We start from the raw sequence: 22,437 nt of genomic DNA on the forward strand, positions 1-22,437 counted from the left end.
TGGGACTAATCTAGCCCAAGGTAAGTGTATGCAAGGGCAAGGGCATAGTAAAGAACTGAAATGACTACTCTTTGGGTAGAAAAGGTAACGTTTATTCCAAACAACCAAAGTTGTCTCTCTCAGGAAAAGCAGAGAGAAGAGAGATGGGACACCATGTATGGGGAGGAGAGGAGCGAGGAGCCAGCATGCTGGCAAGGGGGCTTTGAATTGTCTAAAGAGTACTTTTAAGTGGAGATTGGGGAGCCTGGAGGCTAGCATACATCTATAAGTCATTTCTGCAAGGGGAAAGGGAAATGACTCCTTTTGGTAGATAGGAACCAGTTTCACTGATCCTAAGGAATGCAGGCTTTTATCTAACTGCCAGAAATCCTCCATAGTCCAGGTTGAGTCTAAATTAGATTCAATTTTGGAGTCAGCGGGGCAGCCTTTTTTGGGGATGGGATGGGGTATTCTTTGGATCTGACAGTAAGGTATTTGATATCTGGAACTGTGCCACTCTAACCTTTCCACTGCGGTTTTAATCAGTATTTGCAGATACAGATTCTTTTCAGGAGTTATTTACAACAGTTTATTCACAATCTTTTACTTAAAAAAAAAAAGGATTTGTGTGTACATGAGGACGTGTGTGTGTGTGTGTGTGTGTGTGTGTGTGTGTGCGCGCGCACGCGCGCTATGGAGGTCAGAATCTGGATTTAGATAGATACTTTGGAATAGGCGGTTGAGAACTGAATTTTGGTTCTTCAGAGGAGCGGCAAGAACTCTTTTTTTTTTTTTTTTCTTTCCTTTTTTTTCCGGAGCTGAGGACCGAACCCAGGGCGTTGAGCTTGCTAGGCAAGCGCTCTACCACTGAGCTAAATCCCCAACCCCCAGCTGCAAGAACTCTTAACTGCGAGCCATCTTTCTAGCAAGAAGAGATTAATTTTAATAGTCTAGTATAATCTGTTCTGCTCATTGTTAAGTCACAAAACAGGCCCCCAAAAGGCAATGCTGCTGACAATGTCCTAATGACCGCCTCGATTCTTATGCATACAGAAACCTAAAATCATCCTTGCTCAAAACCTGGTGAAGCCTCTTTCTGTTTGTCAGAAAAGCCACCACTTCCCTTCTCTGCCCTTAACCGTCAACTACCCCGGGAAGGTGCATCTCATCATGTGACGCTAATATTCCCACTCTGGTTTATTTAAGTAGAAAATCACTGTCCAATATTCACCTTTATTCTATGGAAACCGGAGGCAATAATGAAGTTTATCTCTTTAGAAGGAAATCAACTGTGGACTAGATGTAGTCCCGAAAAGGTCGGATTCTTATGGCCCTGTCTGCAGTACTGCCATTTTGGGTCCGTTTTGTGACGTAGCAATAGTGAAATATACAGATTTTTCTGGGGAAGGGAGTTTTTCACAATCGTGTGCGACATGGTCACGTGGTCTCAAGGGCAGGCGGTTTGGGGTGACAACGAGCAGGCGCGTCAGACTGCAACGAGGCGCACAGTGATGACGCACGTCGCACGCACTGTCCCTATCCGCTCGCGACGGAGCTGCGTCACCGGTGTTCGGCGCTCACCTCCTGGAGACCGCAGCCGCTGTAGGCCCCAGAGCTGGCCTGCCGCTCCCGGGGAGCCTGGTCGGCGGCACGATGAGGCGCAGCAAGGCCGAGGTGGAGCGGTACATCGCCTCGGTGCAGGGCTCCGCCCCGTCGCCCCGAGAGGTAAGCAAGTCTGGCCAGGCTGGCACTGTGCGCCAGCGTCATGGCTCCCGGCGGCCTCGGCTCCCGCCTGGCTGTAGGCGGTCGCGGCGGCGTGGCGCTGCAGAGCACCGGAGACGTCGGGACTGCGGCCGCCAACGTTTGCTCTTCATGGCGGTCCGCGGGCCCATTCAGGCCTAGCTTCCTTGGCCTCGGCTCCGTAGGCCGGCGTGGGGCGCTCTGCGAGACACGTCCAGCAGGCTCCTTCGGTCTCTGGGATAGCTAGGCCCTGTCGCGGCGGCGGTGTCTCCGGAGAGGCTGACGCCGCACGGCGGTGGGCTTTTACGGTTGTGTGGGTGGCTCCGCGGAGAGCAAGAGCAGCCACATTCGTAAGGGCGCGTCAGCACAAATGACACGGAAGGCCCATAATTTGAGTCTTCTATTGCTGTGCCCCGCTCCTTACATCCCCCCACTTCCCCAAACCTCATTTGGAAGCTGCTAGTCTTTTCTTTTTTTAAGTTTTTTTATTTAAAGGCGGAAGGTTAGGGATTTCTTCCAGGCAGTAGTTGACACGCCCCAACATTTCTAGGGTTATTTTGTAACATGTTCTGTAGCTTTCCTTTTTTATTTTTTTTAAGGTCATTAATGTGTTGTATTTATTTTCGGTTTTTCAAGAGTGTTTGCCGGTGGAGAGAGATGTACAAAGGATCTAGAATCAATTTTTGGGGAGGGGGGATTGAACAATCTTAGTTCTGCCATTTGTAAACAGTAATTTGGTACAGTATAGACGTTTCATCAATAAAACGGAATTTTTATCTTGTTAGTGTTACCCAGGATTCATGACTCAGAGCTTCAGTTTGTGTATACAAACACACAATTCAGTTGTATATTATTTTTTAAGTTCAGAGAAATAGTTGTCTCTGAGGGTTTTATGGTCATCTATATATACCAAAGTTCGTGAACATACATGTGTCCCTTTTGTAAAATGGCATAATTTTTTCGTTACCTACTTTGAAGCTCTTCTTTAGATGGCTTCTATGGGCTAAATAATCCAGTCTAATAAATCTATGATCCCCCTCCCCCAATCAAATCCAAAGCGATTTTAAAAATCTCAAGTTCATTTAGTGCAGGTATGCCAAAGTGGGAAATTTTACACCCAGTTTCCTCTGATGGATCAAAGTCAAAATGCCAGGGTACAAAAATTATCGTATGAAAGTGCTTCCAGATTTCTATCTATAAGGTGTACATTAGACAAATGTGTTTATATTTAGACTTGGGTCTTGTCACCAGGATCTCTAACATGCTTGAAGATATTTAAAAATCTAAAAACAAACACCAAAAAAACAAGACCCTGAAATCTAAAAATGCCAAGCATTTCAGATAAAGCAAACTCAACTAATATACTATGTAAATGTGTAAATAGTTGTCAAATTAGGTTAGGAACCATTTCAAGGTCTCTGTGTATTCAAATCTGACTTTGGAGTTGTTTTTGTTTTGAGGCAGGGTTTCTATTATGTTCTGGAACTCACTCTGTAGGCCAGGCAGGTCTCAAACAGATTCCCCCGCCTCTTCTGGGATTGAGGGTGTGTGCTGCCACATATGTACCAAGATATGTTTTAAAATGTTATGTAAGGTTGGATGGGTTGGTCAGTGTGGGTTGACTTGGATAGTATGACAACTATAAGAAATTTGTTGTTTTAACTAGTTTCATTCATTGTTCACTTTTGTGACATTTACATTCAGAGTTGTTCGGTCATAACCCTTATTTCCAATTTTGTTTTGTATTTTTTTTTTTAAATTATGCCAAACAAGTTCTGTAACCATTAAGAAACAATGCCACAGCCTCTTTTTTTTTTCTTTTTCTTTTTTTTTTTTTTTTGTTCTGTGCTCCTTTTAGTATATTTTCAAGGTCATTTATGTTGTAGGGTGTTGGGAGTCTTATTCTTTTTATTTATTTATTTTTTTAATTAGTTTTTGAGATGGGGTTTCTCTGTGTACCCAGATGGAACTAACTTTGTAGACTTGGCCTGGCTGGTTCCAACTAAGAGAGCCACCCACCTTCATTTCCCCAGTGCTGGGATTAAAGGCACGGGCTACTACTGCATTGCTTTCTTTGTGGAGAGTGATGTTCTTATTCCTGTTCAGTGGCTCAATATTTTATGTTTGTATTATCTTAGGTATGCCACATTTTGGTTATTCATTTATTGTTGATTGACACTTAGGTTGTTTATATCTTTTGCCTAATAATGTGTAATGCAATGAACACTGATATAAAAACATTTGAGTGCTTGCTCTTAATCCCTTGAGTTACACTGAGAAATAATTGTTGGGCTGTGTATTAGTATTTTCTGGGGAGTCCCAGACTCTCTTTTATAGTGACTGTACTTATATTCCTGCTATCAACTTCTGTGGCTTCAGTTTCTCCGTGTTCTTACCAATGCTTTGCTTGATACTTGAATTTATTATCTTACTGCATTTTATTTTGGGAGCAAGTGTGTGTGTGTGTGTGTGTGTGTGTGTGTGTTTAGGTTCACATGTGTGGATGTTTGCTGGAGTTGGTTCTCTTCTACCATGTGATGCCTAGGAATGGAATTAATGGCAGGTACCTTTACTTACTGAAGCCACATTGCCAGTCCTAATTATTTTTAGTCTTTTTTGCTCTTTTGTTTTTTTTTTTTTTTTGGTTCTTTTTTTCGGAGCTGGGGACCGAACCCAGGGCCTTGCGCTTCCTAGGCAAGTGCTCTACCACTGAGCTAAATCCCCAACCCCATTTTTAATCTTTTAAAAAAATTTAAATTAGTTTTTATGTGTATCAGTAGGTGTACTGCTTACGTGTATGTCTATGTATCCTGTGTGTGTTGTGCCCAAGGAGGCTAGAAGAACGCATCAGATCCCATGGCACTGGAGTTGCAGATAGTTGTGAGCCTCTGTGTAGGTGCTGGGAATCAAACTGAGATCCTTTGAAAGAGCAGGCAATGAGTACTCTTAAACACCTAGCAATCTCTTCAGCCCCAGTTATCTTAAATATTATGTTCATATAGTTTACAAATTTATAGTAGCGATATATATCTCTTCTACTTGTCTCCCCCCCCCCCCCCCCCCGAAGCTGGGGACTGAACCCAGGGCCTCCCACTTGCTAGGCAAGCGCTCTACCATTGAGCTAAATCCCCAACCCCTTTCTTCTACTTGTCCTAATAAACTTGCAAAAGCACCTCTAGTCACACATACACATTGATTGCTTAGTTTAATATGTTTTAGTTAAAGATAATGCTGAATTATAACTTAGTCTGACTTAGCTAAAAATTTTGGGGCTGGAGAGATGGCTTAGAGGTTAAGAGCACTTTTGCTCTTGCAGAAGATGCTGGTTTAGTTCTCAGTACCCACATGGTGGCTCATAGTTTGAGTTCCGGGGGATACAACACTGATTTCTGACCTCCAGCATCAGACCTGTATGTGTTACAAATAACCTACATGCAGATAAGACACTCATGCATATAAAATGGATAAACTAAAAAAAAAGTGAAAGTAAAATATATCTTGCTATTGCCATGTCATGCTCAATTTTCAAATATAGTTTTGTAAATCATTTATAAAGTTGGGTAGCAGAAGGCGGTATTAATAAATAAGTCTACAATACATAAAAACTGGGCATAGTAGTTCATATCTGTAATCCAGTTTACTTGCAGCCTGGACTACAGTAGCATTTGAGGTCAGTTTGTGCTAGAGTGAGAAGATGGCTTAAAAACAAAACCAGATTCTGTTACACATGAAAATGTGGTTCTTTCCAAAATATGGAGAAAAGGACTGGTTTGTTTAATGAATGGGTTATTTAGTAGTTATTGCTTGAAAATTGATGGTTGGTTAATAACCTTTTAGAAACAAAGGCTTCAGTGTATACTACTCAGAAGAATAAGGGTTATATTTCAAAGTAATTTTAGAGAAATTGAAAGAATATAGGGATGAAAATTTTTTGAATTTCAAGTGAGGATAGCTTTTCTTAGCATATTAGCACTATAAGAGTAAATAGCAGGGGTTGGGGATTTGGCTCAGTGGTAGAGTGCTTGCCTAGCAAGAGCAAGGCCCTGGGTTCGGTCCCTAGCTCCGAAAAAAAGAAAAGAAAAAAAAAAAAGTAAATAGCAAAGAAAACAATTTCATTGATTTAAAAAAATCAGTCTTGCTTTTGTGACCCCTCTTCTGTATACTAAGTTATTAGATATTAAAGGAATGAACACACAGCTGTTCTTAGATATTCTAATACTGAATAGAACAAATGGATACAAACTTTATGGAGGAAATCAGGTAATAGAAGGTAAAGAATAAATTTTTATATTGTTTGAACTCATAAAATTCATCCAAGGAAGTCATGCCCATAAAGAGTTACGTGTCCATATATATTGATTCCCTACCACCCATGGTTCCATGGTTGTAATCTAGCCACCAGGGTCTTCCTACCTAAGTGGCCCCTATAGTTGAAGGGATGGATAAACACCTACAAAACAACAACCAGGACTTTGGTCCTTGCTATCAAGGATATTAGAATAATGTAGTTACAATGGTAGTGCCCTGACTGAGTCAGAGAGGACACTGGGAGACTAACTGAAACAGTGCTGTATTCCCCTGATGCATTCAGCTAGAATGTTCTGATAATGGTTTAGGTTTATTAAGTCAGACACCAGCTATCTCCTTTAATTTCCTCCCCCCCTTCTGAAGGATAATTGCTGAAACAGCTTGTTGGTAGCAGACTAAAGCTACTAGCTGTCATTAATGTCTAAACCAGTTCTGTTAGCAGCAGTCCAAAGATAGGTAAATTGTGTTTCACATAAATAAGAACACAAAAAACCGTTGCCTCTCCCTTTGAAAATAAAATTTCTCTATGAATACCTGAGTATTCAAAGCCACTGTCAGGTTTTATTTTTAATTTCATGTGTAGGAGTGATTTTCCTGCATGTAAGGCTATGTACCACTTGCATGCTTGGTGCCCATGGAAGTCAGAAGAGAGCTTTGGATCCTTGAAACTGGAGTTACAGACAGTTGTGAGCTGCCCTGTGGATGATACTCTTAGCTACCATTTCTCCACCCCAGACCATAATCTTGTGTGTAGCTGTATTTTTGGACTTGTCAGTTTATGGTAATAAAAATCGATTGTATGAAATGGATTTCAAGCAAAGCCTGATATATGTCTAATACCATCACTTGGGAGGCCGAGGCAGGTAGATCGCTCAGTTTGAGGCTATCCTGGTTCTATTACTTAACTGTGTTCCAGGCTAGCCAAGACTGCACAGTGAGACCCTGTCTTAAAAACAAAAACAAAAACAAAAACACCCAAAAACCAAAAAAACAAAAATACCAAATTTTAGCCTTTTAAAATCCTTGTGTAAAATACTGTAAAGAAAATAGTACATGGACCAGGGAATTCCTACTACCTTAATGGTTCTGAAATGCTTTCTGGAGGAGGCTTCTTACACATGGTAGGGGTGATTTCTAGTATATGTCCCTTTCCTAGAGAAGTTGGTTTCTGTGTACTTCTCTGTAAAGTGATGCCAGTAAAGCAGTACAAGACATGCTGGGTAATACATGGCTAAGGTATCCCTAGCTTGGCTGAGTAAAGTATTTATTTTTTTATTTTTTTATTTTGAGTGAGTGTGTGTGTGTCTGTGTCTGTCTGTCAACTGGTTTTGAGCTTAGGATGGCCTTGAACTCATCCTTTTGAGTTCATCACCTCCTGAATGCTTAGGACTATAGATATGAACTACTTTACTTGCCTTGAGGTGTAGCTTCTGATACCTGTTTTAGCTATTCTTGAATTTATTTTTTGTGATAGAAATGATAATATTTGGAACCATTAATTTTTAGAACATACAGCATTTTCTAACTTTTATATATAAGAAATTAGTATTAAACTCATTAGGGCATGTTTTTGTATTTTGAAAAAGTTGTACAATATTTCAAAATGTGAACAGTAAAACCATTCAATTCTCTTTTTAGAAGTCAATGAAAGGATTTTATTTTGCAAAGCTGTACTATGAAGCTAAAGAATATGATCTTGCCAAAAAGTAAGTGCCAGATTGGAAATAAGTTAATTTTTCACCCATATAATAGGAGAAACTGCTAAAGAACATGTTTTTCCCTTCCAAGTGTATTCTGGAATGAGGGATTTATTGCTCTCAGACATTTGTTAGATTGCATCTCTTAAGTTTTTTTTTTTTTTTAAGATTTACTTATTTGTAAGTAAACTTAAGTATATAAGTGCACTGTATCTGTCTTCAGACACACAGAAGAGGGCATCAGATCTCACTACAGATGGTCGTGAGCCACCATGTGGTTGCTGGGATTTGAACTCAGGACCTCTGGAAGAGCAGTCAGTGCTCTTAACCGCTGAGCCATCTCTCCAGCCCTTAACAAGTATTTCTTACTGGCTTCTGTTTATATCTAGTGCAGAAATTATTTGGTATAAAACACTTTTTCTAAAATTGCCCTTGGGTAGGGTGAAAGAGATTGTTCCTGTTTGTCAATTTCTTCTTGGTTTAAATACCTGGTTCTCCAGGTAGCTGGAGAGAAGCAACAAACACAGACTTAATGCTAGCAGAGACTAGTTAACCTAACAGTTCAGTAGTTGCTGTCTTATCAATAAGTCAAGAGACTTGCTGATTCTAATTTCCTTACTCAGAGTAGCCTAGAGGTGGAAGTTAAAAGGGAGGCAGGTTATAAAAGCAGTGCTAGGAAGAGGGGACTTGCTAGTGAGAGGTTGTAACCTTGGTTTTACAAGGATAGTTCTTTAATATCACACTTAGTTACTTATCTCTGATGAATTTTATGTATGAGCAGGGGCTCTGGGTCTAATCTCTAGCAACCCCTCCCAAAAGGAAAGGGAAATGGACGTTGGTCAGTTTTCTGTAGTGCTGAGGTGTTAATGTGAGAACGTCTCTTCCTCGGTTTTGGTGTTTGGTCTATTTCTCTTACATTGTTAATGAACATAGAAGATAACTGATTTTTTGTTGTTACTTGATTTAATAGTGCTTGATACAAGCAATAGAAGTAGGCTGGTGAGATGACTTACTATGTAAAGGCACTGGCCACCAGACTGAAGACCTGAGCTGGACCCCTGAAACCTATTATAGTAGGAGAGGACAAACTCCTGCAAGTTCTCCTTTGATTTCCATGTACACACTAGAGTATGTACACTCCTTCCAAAAGAAGATGGATAAAAAAGAAATTGGTCTTGTTTGGTTAATCAGATAATTTTTCTTCTGTTCAAATTTAGCTATGTATGGTACTTAGACACTATTTTCTTTTTCTTTTTTTTTTCTTTTCTTTTTTTCAGAGCTGGGGATCAAACCCAGGGCCTTGAGCTTGCTAGGCAAGCGCTCTACCACTGAGCTAAATCCCCAACCCCTAGACACTATTTTCTTGTTTAGACACTATTTTCTTAGTTTGGGAAACTATTCTTTAGTGTTTTACATAGTCTCACTTAAAAATTTTATTGTTTGTAAATTATAATCATTTTGCTTATTTTATGCAAAATTCTTCAGTGCTTTACAAAATGTGGTCAGGAAGAAAAAACAATTTATGTGTTCATTCCTGGAAAATTATTTGGCAAAGTGCACTTTGTAGTAAAAAGGGGGCAGGAGAGATGTCTTAGTGGTTAGGAGTGCTCAGATGTTCTTGCAGAGAAAGTGGTGACTTAGAAACACCTGTAACTTGAGCTCCAGGAAATCTGGTGTCACTTTCTGGTGTCCAGGGGCACCAGGCACCATTGTATCACAAATACTTATATATTGGCACTTAGATACACATAAAGTAAGAGTGTCTAAATCTTGAATAAAATACTAAAATGAATAAACATGTTATTAGCTCTGGATGGTTGTTTGCTACTTTGCAGTGGATATTTTTGATGTTAAATAAGTAATGGTAGCCAGTAATTGAACTCCAATAAAACAATTGGATGGTTGCTTGGTTTAGGCTCTTCTCTACTGTCAGTATTTCAGTCTAGTTGTTGGTTATTTTTGTACTTTAATTATTTTAATGTACATACTAGGTACAATATATGTTTAATTTGTTCTTTTTGTATTTTAAAACAGATACATTTCTACGTATATTAATGTGCAAGAGAGGGACCCTAAAGCCCACAGATTTTTGGGTCTTCTTTATGAAATTGAAGAAAATACAGACAAAGCTGTAGAATGTTATAAGGTAATTATCTGATTAAAGTACAGGTTCTGTGCGGCTGGAACAATTAAGAGCATAGGCTGCTCTTCCAGAGAAGCAGAGTTTTTTTTGTTCACAGCATTTTGTAATTGCAGTTCAAAGAGATCTGACGTCTTCTGGCCTCCCTGGCACATATAGTGCACAGACAAACATGCAGACTAAAAACCAGTACACATTTAAAAGACAAAAATACAACCTTTCAGGGGTTGTAATAAATAACACGTGGTATGTAATAAGTAAATCATATGAATTTTATCCACATTGTAAAAACTAGCATTAATACTATTAAGTAGCTTAGGTTGGAACACACTTGAGATTTTGAATGTTTAAAACACAAAAATTTAAGTCCAGACTGGTGAGCTGGCCCAGCTGGTAAAGGCACCTGCTTGCTAAGCCTGACCATCTGAATCCTGCAACCTGTAAGGTAAAAGAAGGGCGGTGTCCTGTGACCTTGACTGGTACGCCTTGGCACATGGGTACATAGACCTCTGGACTATAGAATAAATAGAAATGGAACTTACATAATGATTTCATTTATTCTTTTAAAATTTTCCTAAGTAATACAAGATTTACTTGATTTGTTTTTGCAAAAAGTTGTTTTTGTTTTTTAAGGGCATCTTATATAGTGCTGACTGAACTAGAATTTACTATGTAGACCAAGCTGGTTTTGAACTTATAGATTCTCCTGCCTCTGCCTCCTGAGTGCTAAAATGAAAGGCGTGGGATATGGGGGCACCACACCCACTACACAAAAAATTATTGATGATTTACCAGCTTTAAAATGACATCATTTAGGAATAGGACTTTTAGAGGCTGACAGGTGGCTCAGGTTAAGACTACTTCTACTAGGCTCCCAGCACCCGTATGGGACTGTTGAACCACCTGTAATTCTAGGTTTAGGGGATCTGGCACCTTCTTTAGGCCTCTTTGTATACCTACATTCATGTGGGTGCTCATGTGCAAATACATACGGTTTTTAAAAATTTGAAGATCTTTGAAAAATAGGTATTTAATGTATATAGTTTTTTTGATGACTTTTATACTTATATCTATATACAATTTAAAATTTCTATTTTTGATATTTTTTTTCTGGTATCAGCGTTCAGTGGAATTAAACCCAACGCAAAAAGATCTTGTGTTGAAGATTGCAGAATTGCTTTGTAAAAACGATGTGACCGATGGAAGAGCAAAGTACTGGGTTGAGAGAGCGGCCAAACTGTTTCCAGGAAGCCCTGCCATCTATAAGTTAAAGGTGAAGCCTCAGGTCAAGAGATGTATGAGTGGAGAAAACTATAGCAAACGTAACAGAAGAGCAAGTTCATGTTTTCTTTAAAAATCTTTAAGTAATTCCTTTAAAACATTTCTGAGTGTTGTCTTACTAGGCAAAATAAAACCTTACGAATGATGTCTCAGTTATCCTTCTGGAATCATGTTTAGTAATTTTATCTTTCTCGTTTCACAGTTTGTACATTGTAGCTGGTATATCAGTGGAAGTACGTGTGTGTGTGTGCGTGTGTGTGTGTGTGTGTAAGGTGTGTAAGGTGTAAATGAAGCTCTGTCTGGAATAAAATCTTTGGTTCATTAGATAATTATCTACAGGTCAAAATCTTAAAACTATTATAAAGAAGTGTGTTCTGGCCTGTCAGGGTAGTGCATGCCTCTAGTCCCAGCACTTGGGAAGCAGAGGAAACTACATAGTACTAAACATTTAATGACTTTTCTCCCACATAGGAACAACTTTTAGACTGTAAAGGTGAAGATGGATGGAATAAACTTTTTGACTTGATTCAATCAGAACTTTATGCAAGACCTGATGATGTTCATGTAAATATTCGACTAGTAGAGCTTTATCGTTCAAATAAAAGATTGAAGGATGCCGTGGCCCACTGCCATGAGGCAGACAGGAACATGGCTTTACGTTCAAGTTTAGAATGGAATTCATGTGTTGTCCAGACTCTTAAGGTAGGTGAAAGCTTTTTCTCTACAGTGTTCTAACACTTAAATTTCTTTCATTGATATGCACAACTATAAAGTGAAACTTTTGCCAAGCTCAATTTAAATGAATAAATTGGGAAAGTAAATTTGGTGTGTATATTTGGTATTTTTATTTATAAAGCTAGTGTAAAAACACTTGTTTTTTCACAGTTCTATAAGAATGGGCCAAGGAGTTTATAGGCACATACACTGTTCAGTTTTTCAAAATTTGTTGAAGTTTTTAACTTACTGTGTTTTTCTTAAAAAATAGGAATATCTGGAATCTCTGCAGTGTTTGGATTCTGATAAAAGTACTTGGAGAGCAACCAATAAAGACTTACTTCTAGCCTATTCCAACCTTATGCTACTTACACTTTCCACCAGAGATGTGCAGGAAAGTAGAGAGCTATTGGAGAGGTATGTTGATGTTGAGAGAAGAGTGCATATGAACACACTTAGCAAATGACAGATTTTCTTTTTGCAGTAATTGGTCTAGATTTCTTTACATTGTTAGCATTTCTGTAATTTATCTACAATTCACACAATAAAATACTTAGAGGAAAACTACTTTTGCTATTATGGGGATTTTATATAATTATATACAACTTATTTTTAGGGAATTCCTTTTTGTAATTTTTAAGTTACATTCTTTTATGTATGTGATGTCCCATGCCATGGTGCAGATATGGAGGTCAGAGGGTAACTTAGGAGTTAGTTCTGTTCTATTTTGTGGGTCCTGGGAGATGAATTTATCAGTCTTGGCTATAATTTTACTTTCTAAACTATTGCCATCCCCAGAAGATTATTACAGTTCATCTTTTAAAGTTAGCCTTACAGCTTAATATTCAAATTTGGTATGCTTAATCACTTTTTATTTTTACTGTAATTTTGAGTAAAAAACATGTAACAAAGTTCTTTGTTGTTCAGTGGTCAGGTTCACAATTGCTAGTATAAGCACTTAGCTTATACTATTATTTTGGAAAACATTGTTTTGGCTTAGGTACAAAATAATTCAAATATAATGAATAAGTTTTCATGTTCTCTCTCTCAAGCAAATTTCATATCACAAAAATATCCCTTTGTGTTTGTATAAGGACAGGGGCTGATAGGAGTTTATGGGCTAGCACTCAGGCAGAGACGGGCAGATCTCGAGTTCAAGACCTAGAGAGTGAGTTCTAGGATAGCCAGACTACACAGAAAAGGACCCTGTCTTGAAAAGCAAAGAAAGGAAAAGAAAACGAACCCAAAAAACAAAACTCCAAAAGTTAAAGGACTATTGGAAACTATTTAATTCATTAAAACAAAATAAGTCCATAACAATAACATTGTTTATGAAAAATAAGGGAGTTTCTTAAACAGCAGTGTTGTGAGAAAATAAGACATTGTTTTACATTTTGGTAATGTAACATCTGTCTTAGTTGAACACAACCAGATTCTCAACTGTATCATTCTGTATGTTTCATATTTTAATTCTCTGAAAAATTCCTTTATACATGTGTGAGAAATGGGTATAAAGGGGAAAATGTTTCTTGTTTCTTAGTACATTACTACAAAAATAGATTTAACCTCAGAGAATCCCCTAAGAGGTCTTTGAGAATCCATAGAAATCCTTAGACCTTATTTGGTAGAAAGTCTGTTACTCTGATTTCTTGAGATAAGCTGCTTTAAAATAATCCTTCACACAGTGTGAGACTTGTAGGGATTGATCACTAGATCTTAAAAATATTAATGTATAAAATAAAAATAAATTCTGAACTGTCTCATCCTCGTCTACTATTGGATATTTACATTTTATCAATAATTTGATTTGTATCTTTTTGTGACTAATAGCTATTTTGGAGTAGGATATCCTTGTAGAGTGTGTTTAAGATTGAAGTATTAACTAACTGCTGGATCAAAATTCCCACTACCTCTGTTTTTTATTTTTCTTTTCTTTTTTTTTCCGGAGCTGGGGACCGAACCCAGGTCCTCGCGCTTGCTAGGCAAGCGCTCTACCACTGAGCTAAATCCCCAACCCCTCCCACTACCTCTTTGATGTGTGATTTATCCACTAGGGTGCTTCATCTGTGAAGTGTGAATGAGGAAGATGACATTTAACATAGGTCTTAGTAAGATTATTTTGAATTAAATAATGAAACTGATGAGTCACGTTGCTGTAGGTGTGGAGTACCTGTTTACTCGTTTAATTTTATAGTTTTGATAGTGCTCTTCAGTCTGTGAAATCTTCTGTGGGTGGAAATGACGAGCTATCAGCTACGTTCCTAGAAACGAAAGGACATTTCTACATGCATGTTGGCTCTCTGCTTTTGAAGATGGGGCAGCAGAGTGACATCCAGTGGCGAGCTCTTTCTGAGCTGGCTGCATTGTGCTATCTCATTGCATTTCAGGTAAGCATTTTCCAGTTTTAGGTGTAGTTATCATTTCAAAAAGACTATTGTGTTTCTCATAGAGGTATGTCATAGTGTATAATAAAAATATGCGAATAAATATTGTGTTAAAATTAAGGTAAAAGTTAATTTGATGAGTAACTATACCAAGGTGAATGCATTGTTTACAACAGGTGTTAATGTATCTTGTGGACCGACATTGGGCTTTTTTATTTGCAGATCACTTTGAAGCATTTTATCTTTCAGCTTGGCCATATCTGGGAACATAATATTAAAGATGAAATTTTATTTATTTTATTATTAATGATTTATTTTTATCACATGTGCACTGGTGTTTTGTGCATAAATATGTATATATGTATATATATACATACATTTATATATGCATGTTTGTAAGAGGGTGTTGCATCTCTTGGAACTAGAATTACAGTCAGCTGCCATGTAGGTATTGGGAATTGAACCCAGGTTCTCTGAAAGAGCAGCTAACTGCTCTTAACCACTGAACCATCTCCAGATGAACCATCTCTAAAGATGAAATTGTAAATATGGGTTAAGCTTGATTCAAAAGTTATATACAGGCCAGATAGTCTCCCCTCCTTCCTTCTCCTTTCTCTTCTTCCTTACTTTCCCTTCTCTTCTTTCTACCTCTTTCTCTCTCCTTCCCTTGTCCCCTTCACATTTCTTCTCTTTCTCCCCATTCTCCCTCTCCTCTCCTTTTGCTTCCATCTTCTTTCTTTCTCTCCCTTTCCTCTCCTATCCCTCTCTTCATTTCTTTTGACAAGATTTTTTAATTGAAAATATTTTTATACAGTATGTATATTCTTTTTTTTTTCTTTTTTTCGGAGCTGGGGACCGAACCCAGGGCCTTCCGCTTGCTAGGCAAGCGCTCTACCACTGAGCTAAATCCCCAACCCCCAGTATGTATATTCTGATTAGTCCTCTCCCCCCACAACTTCCAGTTCCTTACTATTTTTATTTCCATCTTTTTTTTTAAGGTTTATTTATTATATATAAGTACATTGTAGTTGTCTTCAGACACACCAGAAGAGGGCATCAGATCCCATTACAGATGTGGTTGCTGGGAATTGAACTCAGGACCTCTGGAAGAGCTGTCCGTGCTCTTAACCACTGAGCTATCTCTTCGGCTCCTCTTCTTTTCCATGTTGATCCACACACTTTCTGTCTTTAATGAAAAAGACATCTAAGGATTAATAGTAAGATAAAGCAGAAACAAGTTGGAATAAAATAAAACGATACGAAAAAGAACCAAAGAAAAAGCACAAGAAAAGCTATAGCTGTAGCAACACTCACATTTGAATACTTAGGATTCTCATAAAAGTCCCAATCTGGAAGCCATAATTATGTGCAAAGGACCAGTAAGGTAGAAAAAAGAAAAACCTTCCCTGACATAACTATGGTGCTGTTCATTTTGTGCCTATTGCTGACCATGAGCCCTACCCTTAAGAGTGGCTCCCCCCCCCCTCCCCCCGAGCTGGGGACTGAACCCAGGGCCTTGTGCTTGCTAGGCAAGCGCTCTACCATTGAGCTAAATCCCCAACCCCAACTTTTTCATTTCTAAGTGGCAGTCAGTTGGAGATAGCTTCTGGGTTAGGAGTGGGATGTTTATTCACTTTCAGCTCCAGGACCTTATGTGGTGCAGACCCATGCAAGCCCTGTGCAGGTGTTGCAGTCTCATATGTGCACCAGCCCTGCTGTGTCTAGAAGGCCTTGATTCCTTGCTTTCTTTCATTCTATCCTGGCTCTTAAACTCTTTCTGCTGCTTCTTCTGTAATGGTCCCTGAGCCCTGAGAGGGAAGGGATTTGATTGAAACATTTCTTTTTTAGGGTTGAGTGCTCCTAGGTCTGGCTGTGGGTTTCTCTATTTGTTTCCATCTGGTACAGGAGGCAGAATCTCTAATGTTAGTTGAGTCATGCAGTGATCTATGAGTATAGCAGAAGGTTGGTAGGAGTCCTTTTATTACAATATTCCTTTAGCAGAGCAGTAAGTAGTACTTGGTTTTTCCCTAGATTATTGATCGACTTAGTCTCAGTCGCCTAGGCTACTCTGGACATAGGTTTCATCTAATGGTTGGGCCTTAAATCATATCAGTTATTTGGTGGGCTACTCCTGCAAGCTTTGCATTCACCATTGTAGAGTGAAGGGTGTGTGTCTTAGGGTTTTCATTGCTGTGCACAGACACCATGACAAAGAACTCTTCTTATAAAGACAACATTTAATTGGGGCTGGCTTAAAGGTTCAGTTCAGTCCATTGTCATCAAGGTAGGAGCATGGCAGCATCCAGGCAGTCATGGTACAGGAGGAGCTAAGAGTTCTACATTTTCATCTGAAGGCTGCTAGCAGAAGATTGGCTTCCAGGCAGCTAGGAGGAGGGTCTTAAAGCCCACACCCACAGTGACACACCTACTCCAACAAGGCCACACCTTCTAATAGTGCCACTCCCTGGGCTAAGCATATACAAACCACAGTTGGTGTTTGCCTTTCTCCTTTGGTAGCGCGAAGACTATCTTCCAGTACTTGAACACTATTCTGTAGAGCTCAAGGCTCCATTTAGGCACCTGCTCCAGTTCTCCATGTTCATTCAAGGTGTTTGGCAAGATTTTTCATAGCCCTAATTTGCTTGGAAGTTCATGTGTAGCACAGGCAGGTCTTGAACTCAAAATAGATTCTTCTGCTACCTACTACACCTTAATAAAAGCACTTTTTGTACCTTTTTTAAAAATACATTACATAATTTTTTCCTTGCCAGATATTTTTCTAATTAACTGTAATTATTAACTGGACATTATTTAAAAACAGTATGGAAAGGAACATCTGTTGGGAATATGGGTATCATTGAATTAAATTCTTTTTATTTTAAAATTGTCAGGTTCCAAGACCAAAGGTTAAATTAATAAAAGGAGAAACTGGACAAAATCTACTGGAAATGATGGCCCACGATCGCCTTAGCCAGTCAGGTAACAATATATTAACTGATGAAATAGTAAAAAGCTTAAGCTTCTTCCTTACATTTATTTGTGTGTGTATGGGTGCATGTACTCACTCGTACTGAACATCACTCAGGAGTTGACTCTACCATGTGGGCTCTGGGATTGAGCTCGGGTTCTCACGTTTAGTGGCAAGTACCCTTAAAGTTGAGCCATTTTGTCATCCCAAGATCAAAACTTTCTTTAGGCTTCTTAAGTCTTTATAGCATCTTTAGTTAATCCTCCATAATTACTTGGTTTATTTTTGCCATATTTTGCTATACTTTGTTTAAACATTGCCAAAGGTGGTAGGCATAGCAGAGATTAGAACAAAAAAGACAGATTCCCCCACCCCACCACCCCTCCAGAGAGTGTAGGCTGAGGACTGAACCCAGAACTTCATACTTGCGAGGCTACAACTAAGCTAAATCCCCATTGCAGCTTTTAAAATAAGAACCTACTTAATTTTATTTGTTTCCCGGTGGAGATACTCTTTCTAGGTTCTAGAGTATCCTTCTTGAGTGTGTAAAACACTTCTGTAGCCAAATGTTGTTTAACACTACTGCTTGTGGAAACTGCTCTGTCGGGGACAGTCTTTAATTGCCTAAATGGAATGATGTAAAATGTGGGATGCTTGATAACTATATATTTCCCATATTTTTCAGGGTCCATCCGTGGTGTAGCATATAATAGGACTTAATCCAAGTAGTGGCTTAAACCTTATCCTGAATTGTGGAATAAAAAGTTTCTATCAGAACCTACATATAGGTATTTCTAAACCCAGTTTTAGCCATCAGGGCCTCAAGTCACAGGCTTGGTCTTGGCTGTTGTTGGAAGGCCACTTAAATCCTATTCTTTTATATCTAAAATGATAATACCTTTGTCATTTTTAATTGATTTTGTTTCCCCTTCTGTTTTACTTTATGTAGGCAGAGATACTGTCAAACCTATATATTGTTTATTTATTTATTTATTTTTTTTGGTTCTTTTTTCGGAGCTGGGGACCGAACCCAGGGCCTTGCGCTTCCTAGGTAAGCGCTCTACCACTGAGCTAAATCCCCAGCCAATTTTTGATAAAGTACTATTTTTGTTGGAGGTTGAAAAATGGGGTCTGAGATGACCTTGTTAATCCGTTCTTGGATGTCTCCATGAAATGATTAAGAGACAGAAGGAAATAAAATTGGCGTTTCATCGTAAAATAATGGAAATAATTTGTTTTTCAGGGCACATGTTGTTAAACTTAAGTCGTGGCAAGCAAGACTTTCTGAAGGAAGTTGTGGAATCTTTTGCTAACAAAAGTGGCCAGTCTGCTCTCTGTGATGCTCTGTTTTCTAGTCAGTCATCCAAGGATAGATCTTTTCTTGGTAACGATGATATTGGAAACCTGGATGGGCAAGTACCAGACCTAGATGACTTGGCTAGATATGATACTGGTAAGTTGCATCTTTCAAAAGAGAGGTTCTTCATAATAATCCATTATATTAGGAAAGCTCAACAGTCATATTTTTATTTTGATTCTTTCTAAGTTTATTTTGGCAGAAATAGATATTAAAGAGTATGAGTGTAGATGACTCTTTTTTTCTTTGAAATGTTTGTTTGTATCTGCCTGTCTGTCTGTCTGTCTTTCTACCTACCTACCTACCTACTTACCTACCTACCTACCTACCTACCTACCTATCTATGGCTTTTAAGACAGAATTTCTCCGTATTCCTGGCCTCCTGGAATTTGCTCTGTAGACCAGGCTGGCCTTGAATTAAGAGATCTGCCTGCTTTTGCCTCCAGAGTGCTGGGATTAAAAGTGTGTGCCACCACTGCTTGGCAAAAATAGTTATTTATATTATATATGTCTTGCTTTTGTGAATTTTCTATCGCATAGTATGTATGTATATATCTGTATGTATATATTATTTACTAGGTACTTTGTATATTCAACATTCAATTTCTTTAGTTTTTTTGGTATTGAACTGAAACAGGATCTTTTTATTTGTTTTGAAACAGGGTCTCACTATATATAGCCTTGCCTGGCCTGGAATTAGTTATGTAGATGATGGCCTTGAACTCAGAGATCCATCTGCCCCTGCTTCTCAAGTGCTGGCATTAAAGGTGTACTCTACTACACCTGGTCTTATTTAACCAGGTTTTAATGAAAGTTGTATTTAAGATTCTTCTGTCTTTGCATCTTCTCAATTGTTTTCTTCATTGTATTTGCCCTTCCCCTCCACCCCCAGACTCCCTGCTTAGTGAGATTTGACTTTATGTTCTAGTTGGTCTTTTTTTTTTTTTTTTTTTTTTTTTTTTTTTGGTGGTGATCCTTGCTGTTTAGCCCTTCACCCAGTGACAACCACCTTGCTGGGGCGAATGCCCATTTGGACAGGAGTGCCATTAGCTTCTTCTTGCTATCCTATTCAGTATAGATGACCTATTTCTTCCTATAAATTTGGACCATTGCCAGTCTGCTGACCTTTTTAATATCCTTGTACAAATTGAATAACTTTATCCTTTCAGATGGGCAATGATAATCACAAAAGGGAAGTGTGTTAGAGAACTTTGTTAATAGATAGTATGTGTTTCGAAATTAATTCCTTAGAGATTCCTAAAAATGAAACCACTGAGACAGATTTTTTTTTTTCTTAAAAATTGCTAGAAGTGGTAGCATTTTTAGGGAAGTTGAACTTTTTTTTTTTCAGAAGTTGATAAGCTTTTTCGGTATTAGATTTCTTGTAGAAGAAAGCATGCTTTTTATAATGCTCATAAGTCAGTAGAATGGTATTCCATTGTTACTTAATGACTTCTTATTGAAAGGAAAATAGTTTTGAAACATTTATAATAATAATAATAATAATAATAATAATAATAATAATAATGTATTTTTTGTCAGATTTGTTTTATTTTTTTTTTTAAGATTTATTTATTTATTATATATAAGTACACTGTAGCTGTCTTCAGACACACCAGAAGAGGGCATCGGATCCCATTACATATGGTTGTGAGCCATCATGTGGTTGTTGGGAATTGAACTCAGGACCTCTGGAAGAGCAATCAAACTGCTGAGCCATCTCTCTAGCCCTCTGAATGAGTCTTATTTTCTCAGGTGGCCTATATTCACACCTTTTCTTATTAAAATGTATAAAGTGTGGCTGGGCATGGCTGGGTTACTCCTGTAATCCCAACATTCAGGAGGCAGAGGTAGGTAGATATATTGAGTTCAAGGCCATGGAGTGTGAGTTCCAGGATAGACTTGCCACATAGAGAAACCCTGTCTTGGAAAAACAAAAAAAAAAATTTTTTTTTAAAGTATGAATATATTCAATAAAAATGGGAAATTTTTACTGTCTTGTTCCTCAGTTTTGAAAAAGAAGAGAGCAGTTTGTAATTAAATTTTTTGCTAAATTATTTATTTTTGTTACCTGAAGACTCAAAGGAAATGTATCACGCATGGCAGTTTTTCCTCTGTTTCAGGAGCTGTTCGAGCACATAGTGGTAGTCTTCAGCACCTTACCTGGCTTGGCTTACAGTGGAACTCACTGCCTACTTTACCAGCAATTCGAAAATGGTTAAAACAGCTCTTCCACCATTTGCCTCAGGAGACATCAAGGCTTGAAACAAATGCACCTGAATCAATATGTATTTTAGATCTTGAAGTAAGCAGTGATAATAATTAATTACATACTTTTAGTGTTTGTAATTTGTTTTTCTAACTGACTGTTTTTTAACAATAAAACAGGTATTCTTACTCGGAGTAATATATACCAGTCACTTACAACTAAGGGAGAAGAGTAATTCTCACCACACTTCCTATCAGCCATTGTGTTTGCCACTTCCAGTGTGCAGACAGCTTTGTACAGAAAGACAGAAGTCCTGGTGGGATGCAGTTTGTACTCTGATTCACAGAAAGGCATTGTAAGTAGTAAAACAGTAATAGTCCTTTAGATTATGGCTTTAGATTATGGGTTTTACTAGGGGTTTAATTTAATTGTCATGGGAGAGTTTAATTTGTCATGGTACACATATATGTAAGTGTTGAACTTCATTTCTTAAAATAGTTCAATTATACTTTTTTAGACCTGGAACCTCAGCAAAATTGCGACTTCTAGTTCAACGTGAAATAAACAGTCTGAGAGGCCAGGAAAAGCACGGCCTACAACCTGCTCTGCTTGTGCATTGGGCACAGAGTCTTCAGAAAACAGTGAGTTCATTGAAGTGTGAATTTAAAACAAAAACAAATGGCGTAAATAAAAGTGTTTTTCCATAATAAAATTAATTGCTTACACATAAGCAACTAGTAAAATGTTGACTAGTACTAATACTAGTATGTGTTTTTATCAAGAGTAGATGTTGCTGTTTAGCCTTTTGACCAAAATATTAACTTTCAGGGGCAGACTTTTGTTTATGTAAAAATGTCAAGTTTTATTGCAGAGTGTTATTACAGAGAAAATGTGATACAAAGTCTCACATAGTCTAGGCTGGCCTTGAACTTCCAATCATCTTGCTTCTGCATCCCAAGTAAGTAGTGAGCCAGTTGTGTGCCACCATGTCCACCTTAAAAATGACAACTTCTATATTGGGCTGCCTCTCGTAGAGGCAGTAAATAACTTTCTCTTTTGATGTTCCACTTAGTTGATTTTAAAGGTTTACCAGTGTGTCTAAATCATTTATAATGTTATAGCTTCTGACTTTCTATTTTAGGGCAGCAGTCTTAATTCTTTTTATGATCAACGGGAATACATAGGCAGAAGTGTTCATTATTGGAGGAAAGTCTTACCATTGTTGAAGATGATCAGAAAGAAGAATAGTATTCCTGAACCTATTGATCCTCTGTTTAAACATTTCCATAGTGTGGATATTCAGGTAAGAATGAGCTAATGAACTGACGCATGTGTAACTTATCATATACAGACAATAACTAAGCAAAGTGTACTGCTATTTTATGGTAGCATTGCTTTCTCAATCTTGTAGCTGACAAAAATTTTGACTAATGAACTGTTAATTTTCTTCAGATAAAATAAATCTTTGGAAATTTGGGGTTCAAGCAATTTAACTAACAGTTACTAAATAAATGTATTTAGGTATCTGAAATTGGCGAATATGAAGAAGATGCACACATAACTTTTGCTATATTGGATGCTGTTAACGGAAACATAGAAGATGCCATGACTGCTTTTGAATCTATTAAAAATGTAGTTTCTTATTGGAATCTTGCACTGG

General features: G+C 38.1%; 1 protein-coding gene across 2 annotated transcripts in view; it reads left to right on the plus strand.

Moving 5' to 3' along the window:
* Positions 1 to 1,544: 1,544 nt before the first annotated feature.
* The window catches only part of Ranbp2 (RAN binding protein 2), a 51,175-nt gene continuing 30,282 nt past the window's right edge, over positions 1,545 to 22,437 (plus strand). Inside the window, exons 1-14 of one of the 2 annotated variants that reach the window (XM_087597191.1) lie at positions 1,545 to 1,704; positions 7,666 to 7,733; positions 9,759 to 9,870; positions 10,985 to 11,137; positions 11,617 to 11,847; positions 12,131 to 12,276; positions 14,054 to 14,246; positions 17,135 to 17,222; positions 18,455 to 18,664; positions 20,692 to 20,873; positions 20,957 to 21,132; positions 21,295 to 21,418; positions 21,919 to 22,080; positions 22,299 to 22,436. In XM_087597191.1, coding sequence (XP_087453317.1) covers positions 1,633 to 1,704; positions 7,666 to 7,733; positions 9,759 to 9,870; positions 10,985 to 11,137; positions 11,617 to 11,847; positions 12,131 to 12,276; positions 14,054 to 14,246; positions 17,135 to 17,222; positions 18,455 to 18,664; positions 20,692 to 20,873; positions 20,957 to 21,132; positions 21,295 to 21,418; positions 21,919 to 22,080; positions 22,299 to 22,436 — 2,055 coding nt within the window. In that variant the 5' untranslated portion in view covers positions 1,545 to 1,632. 2 annotated transcript variants of the gene reach the window in all.

This window comes from Rattus norvegicus, chromosome 20 (assembly GCF_021556685.1).
Source record: "Rattus norvegicus strain SHRSP/BbbUtx chromosome 20, alternate assembly SHRSP_T2T, whole genome shotgun sequence".
Classification (NCBI taxonomy): domain Eukaryota; kingdom Metazoa; phylum Chordata; class Mammalia; order Rodentia; family Muridae; genus Rattus; species Rattus norvegicus.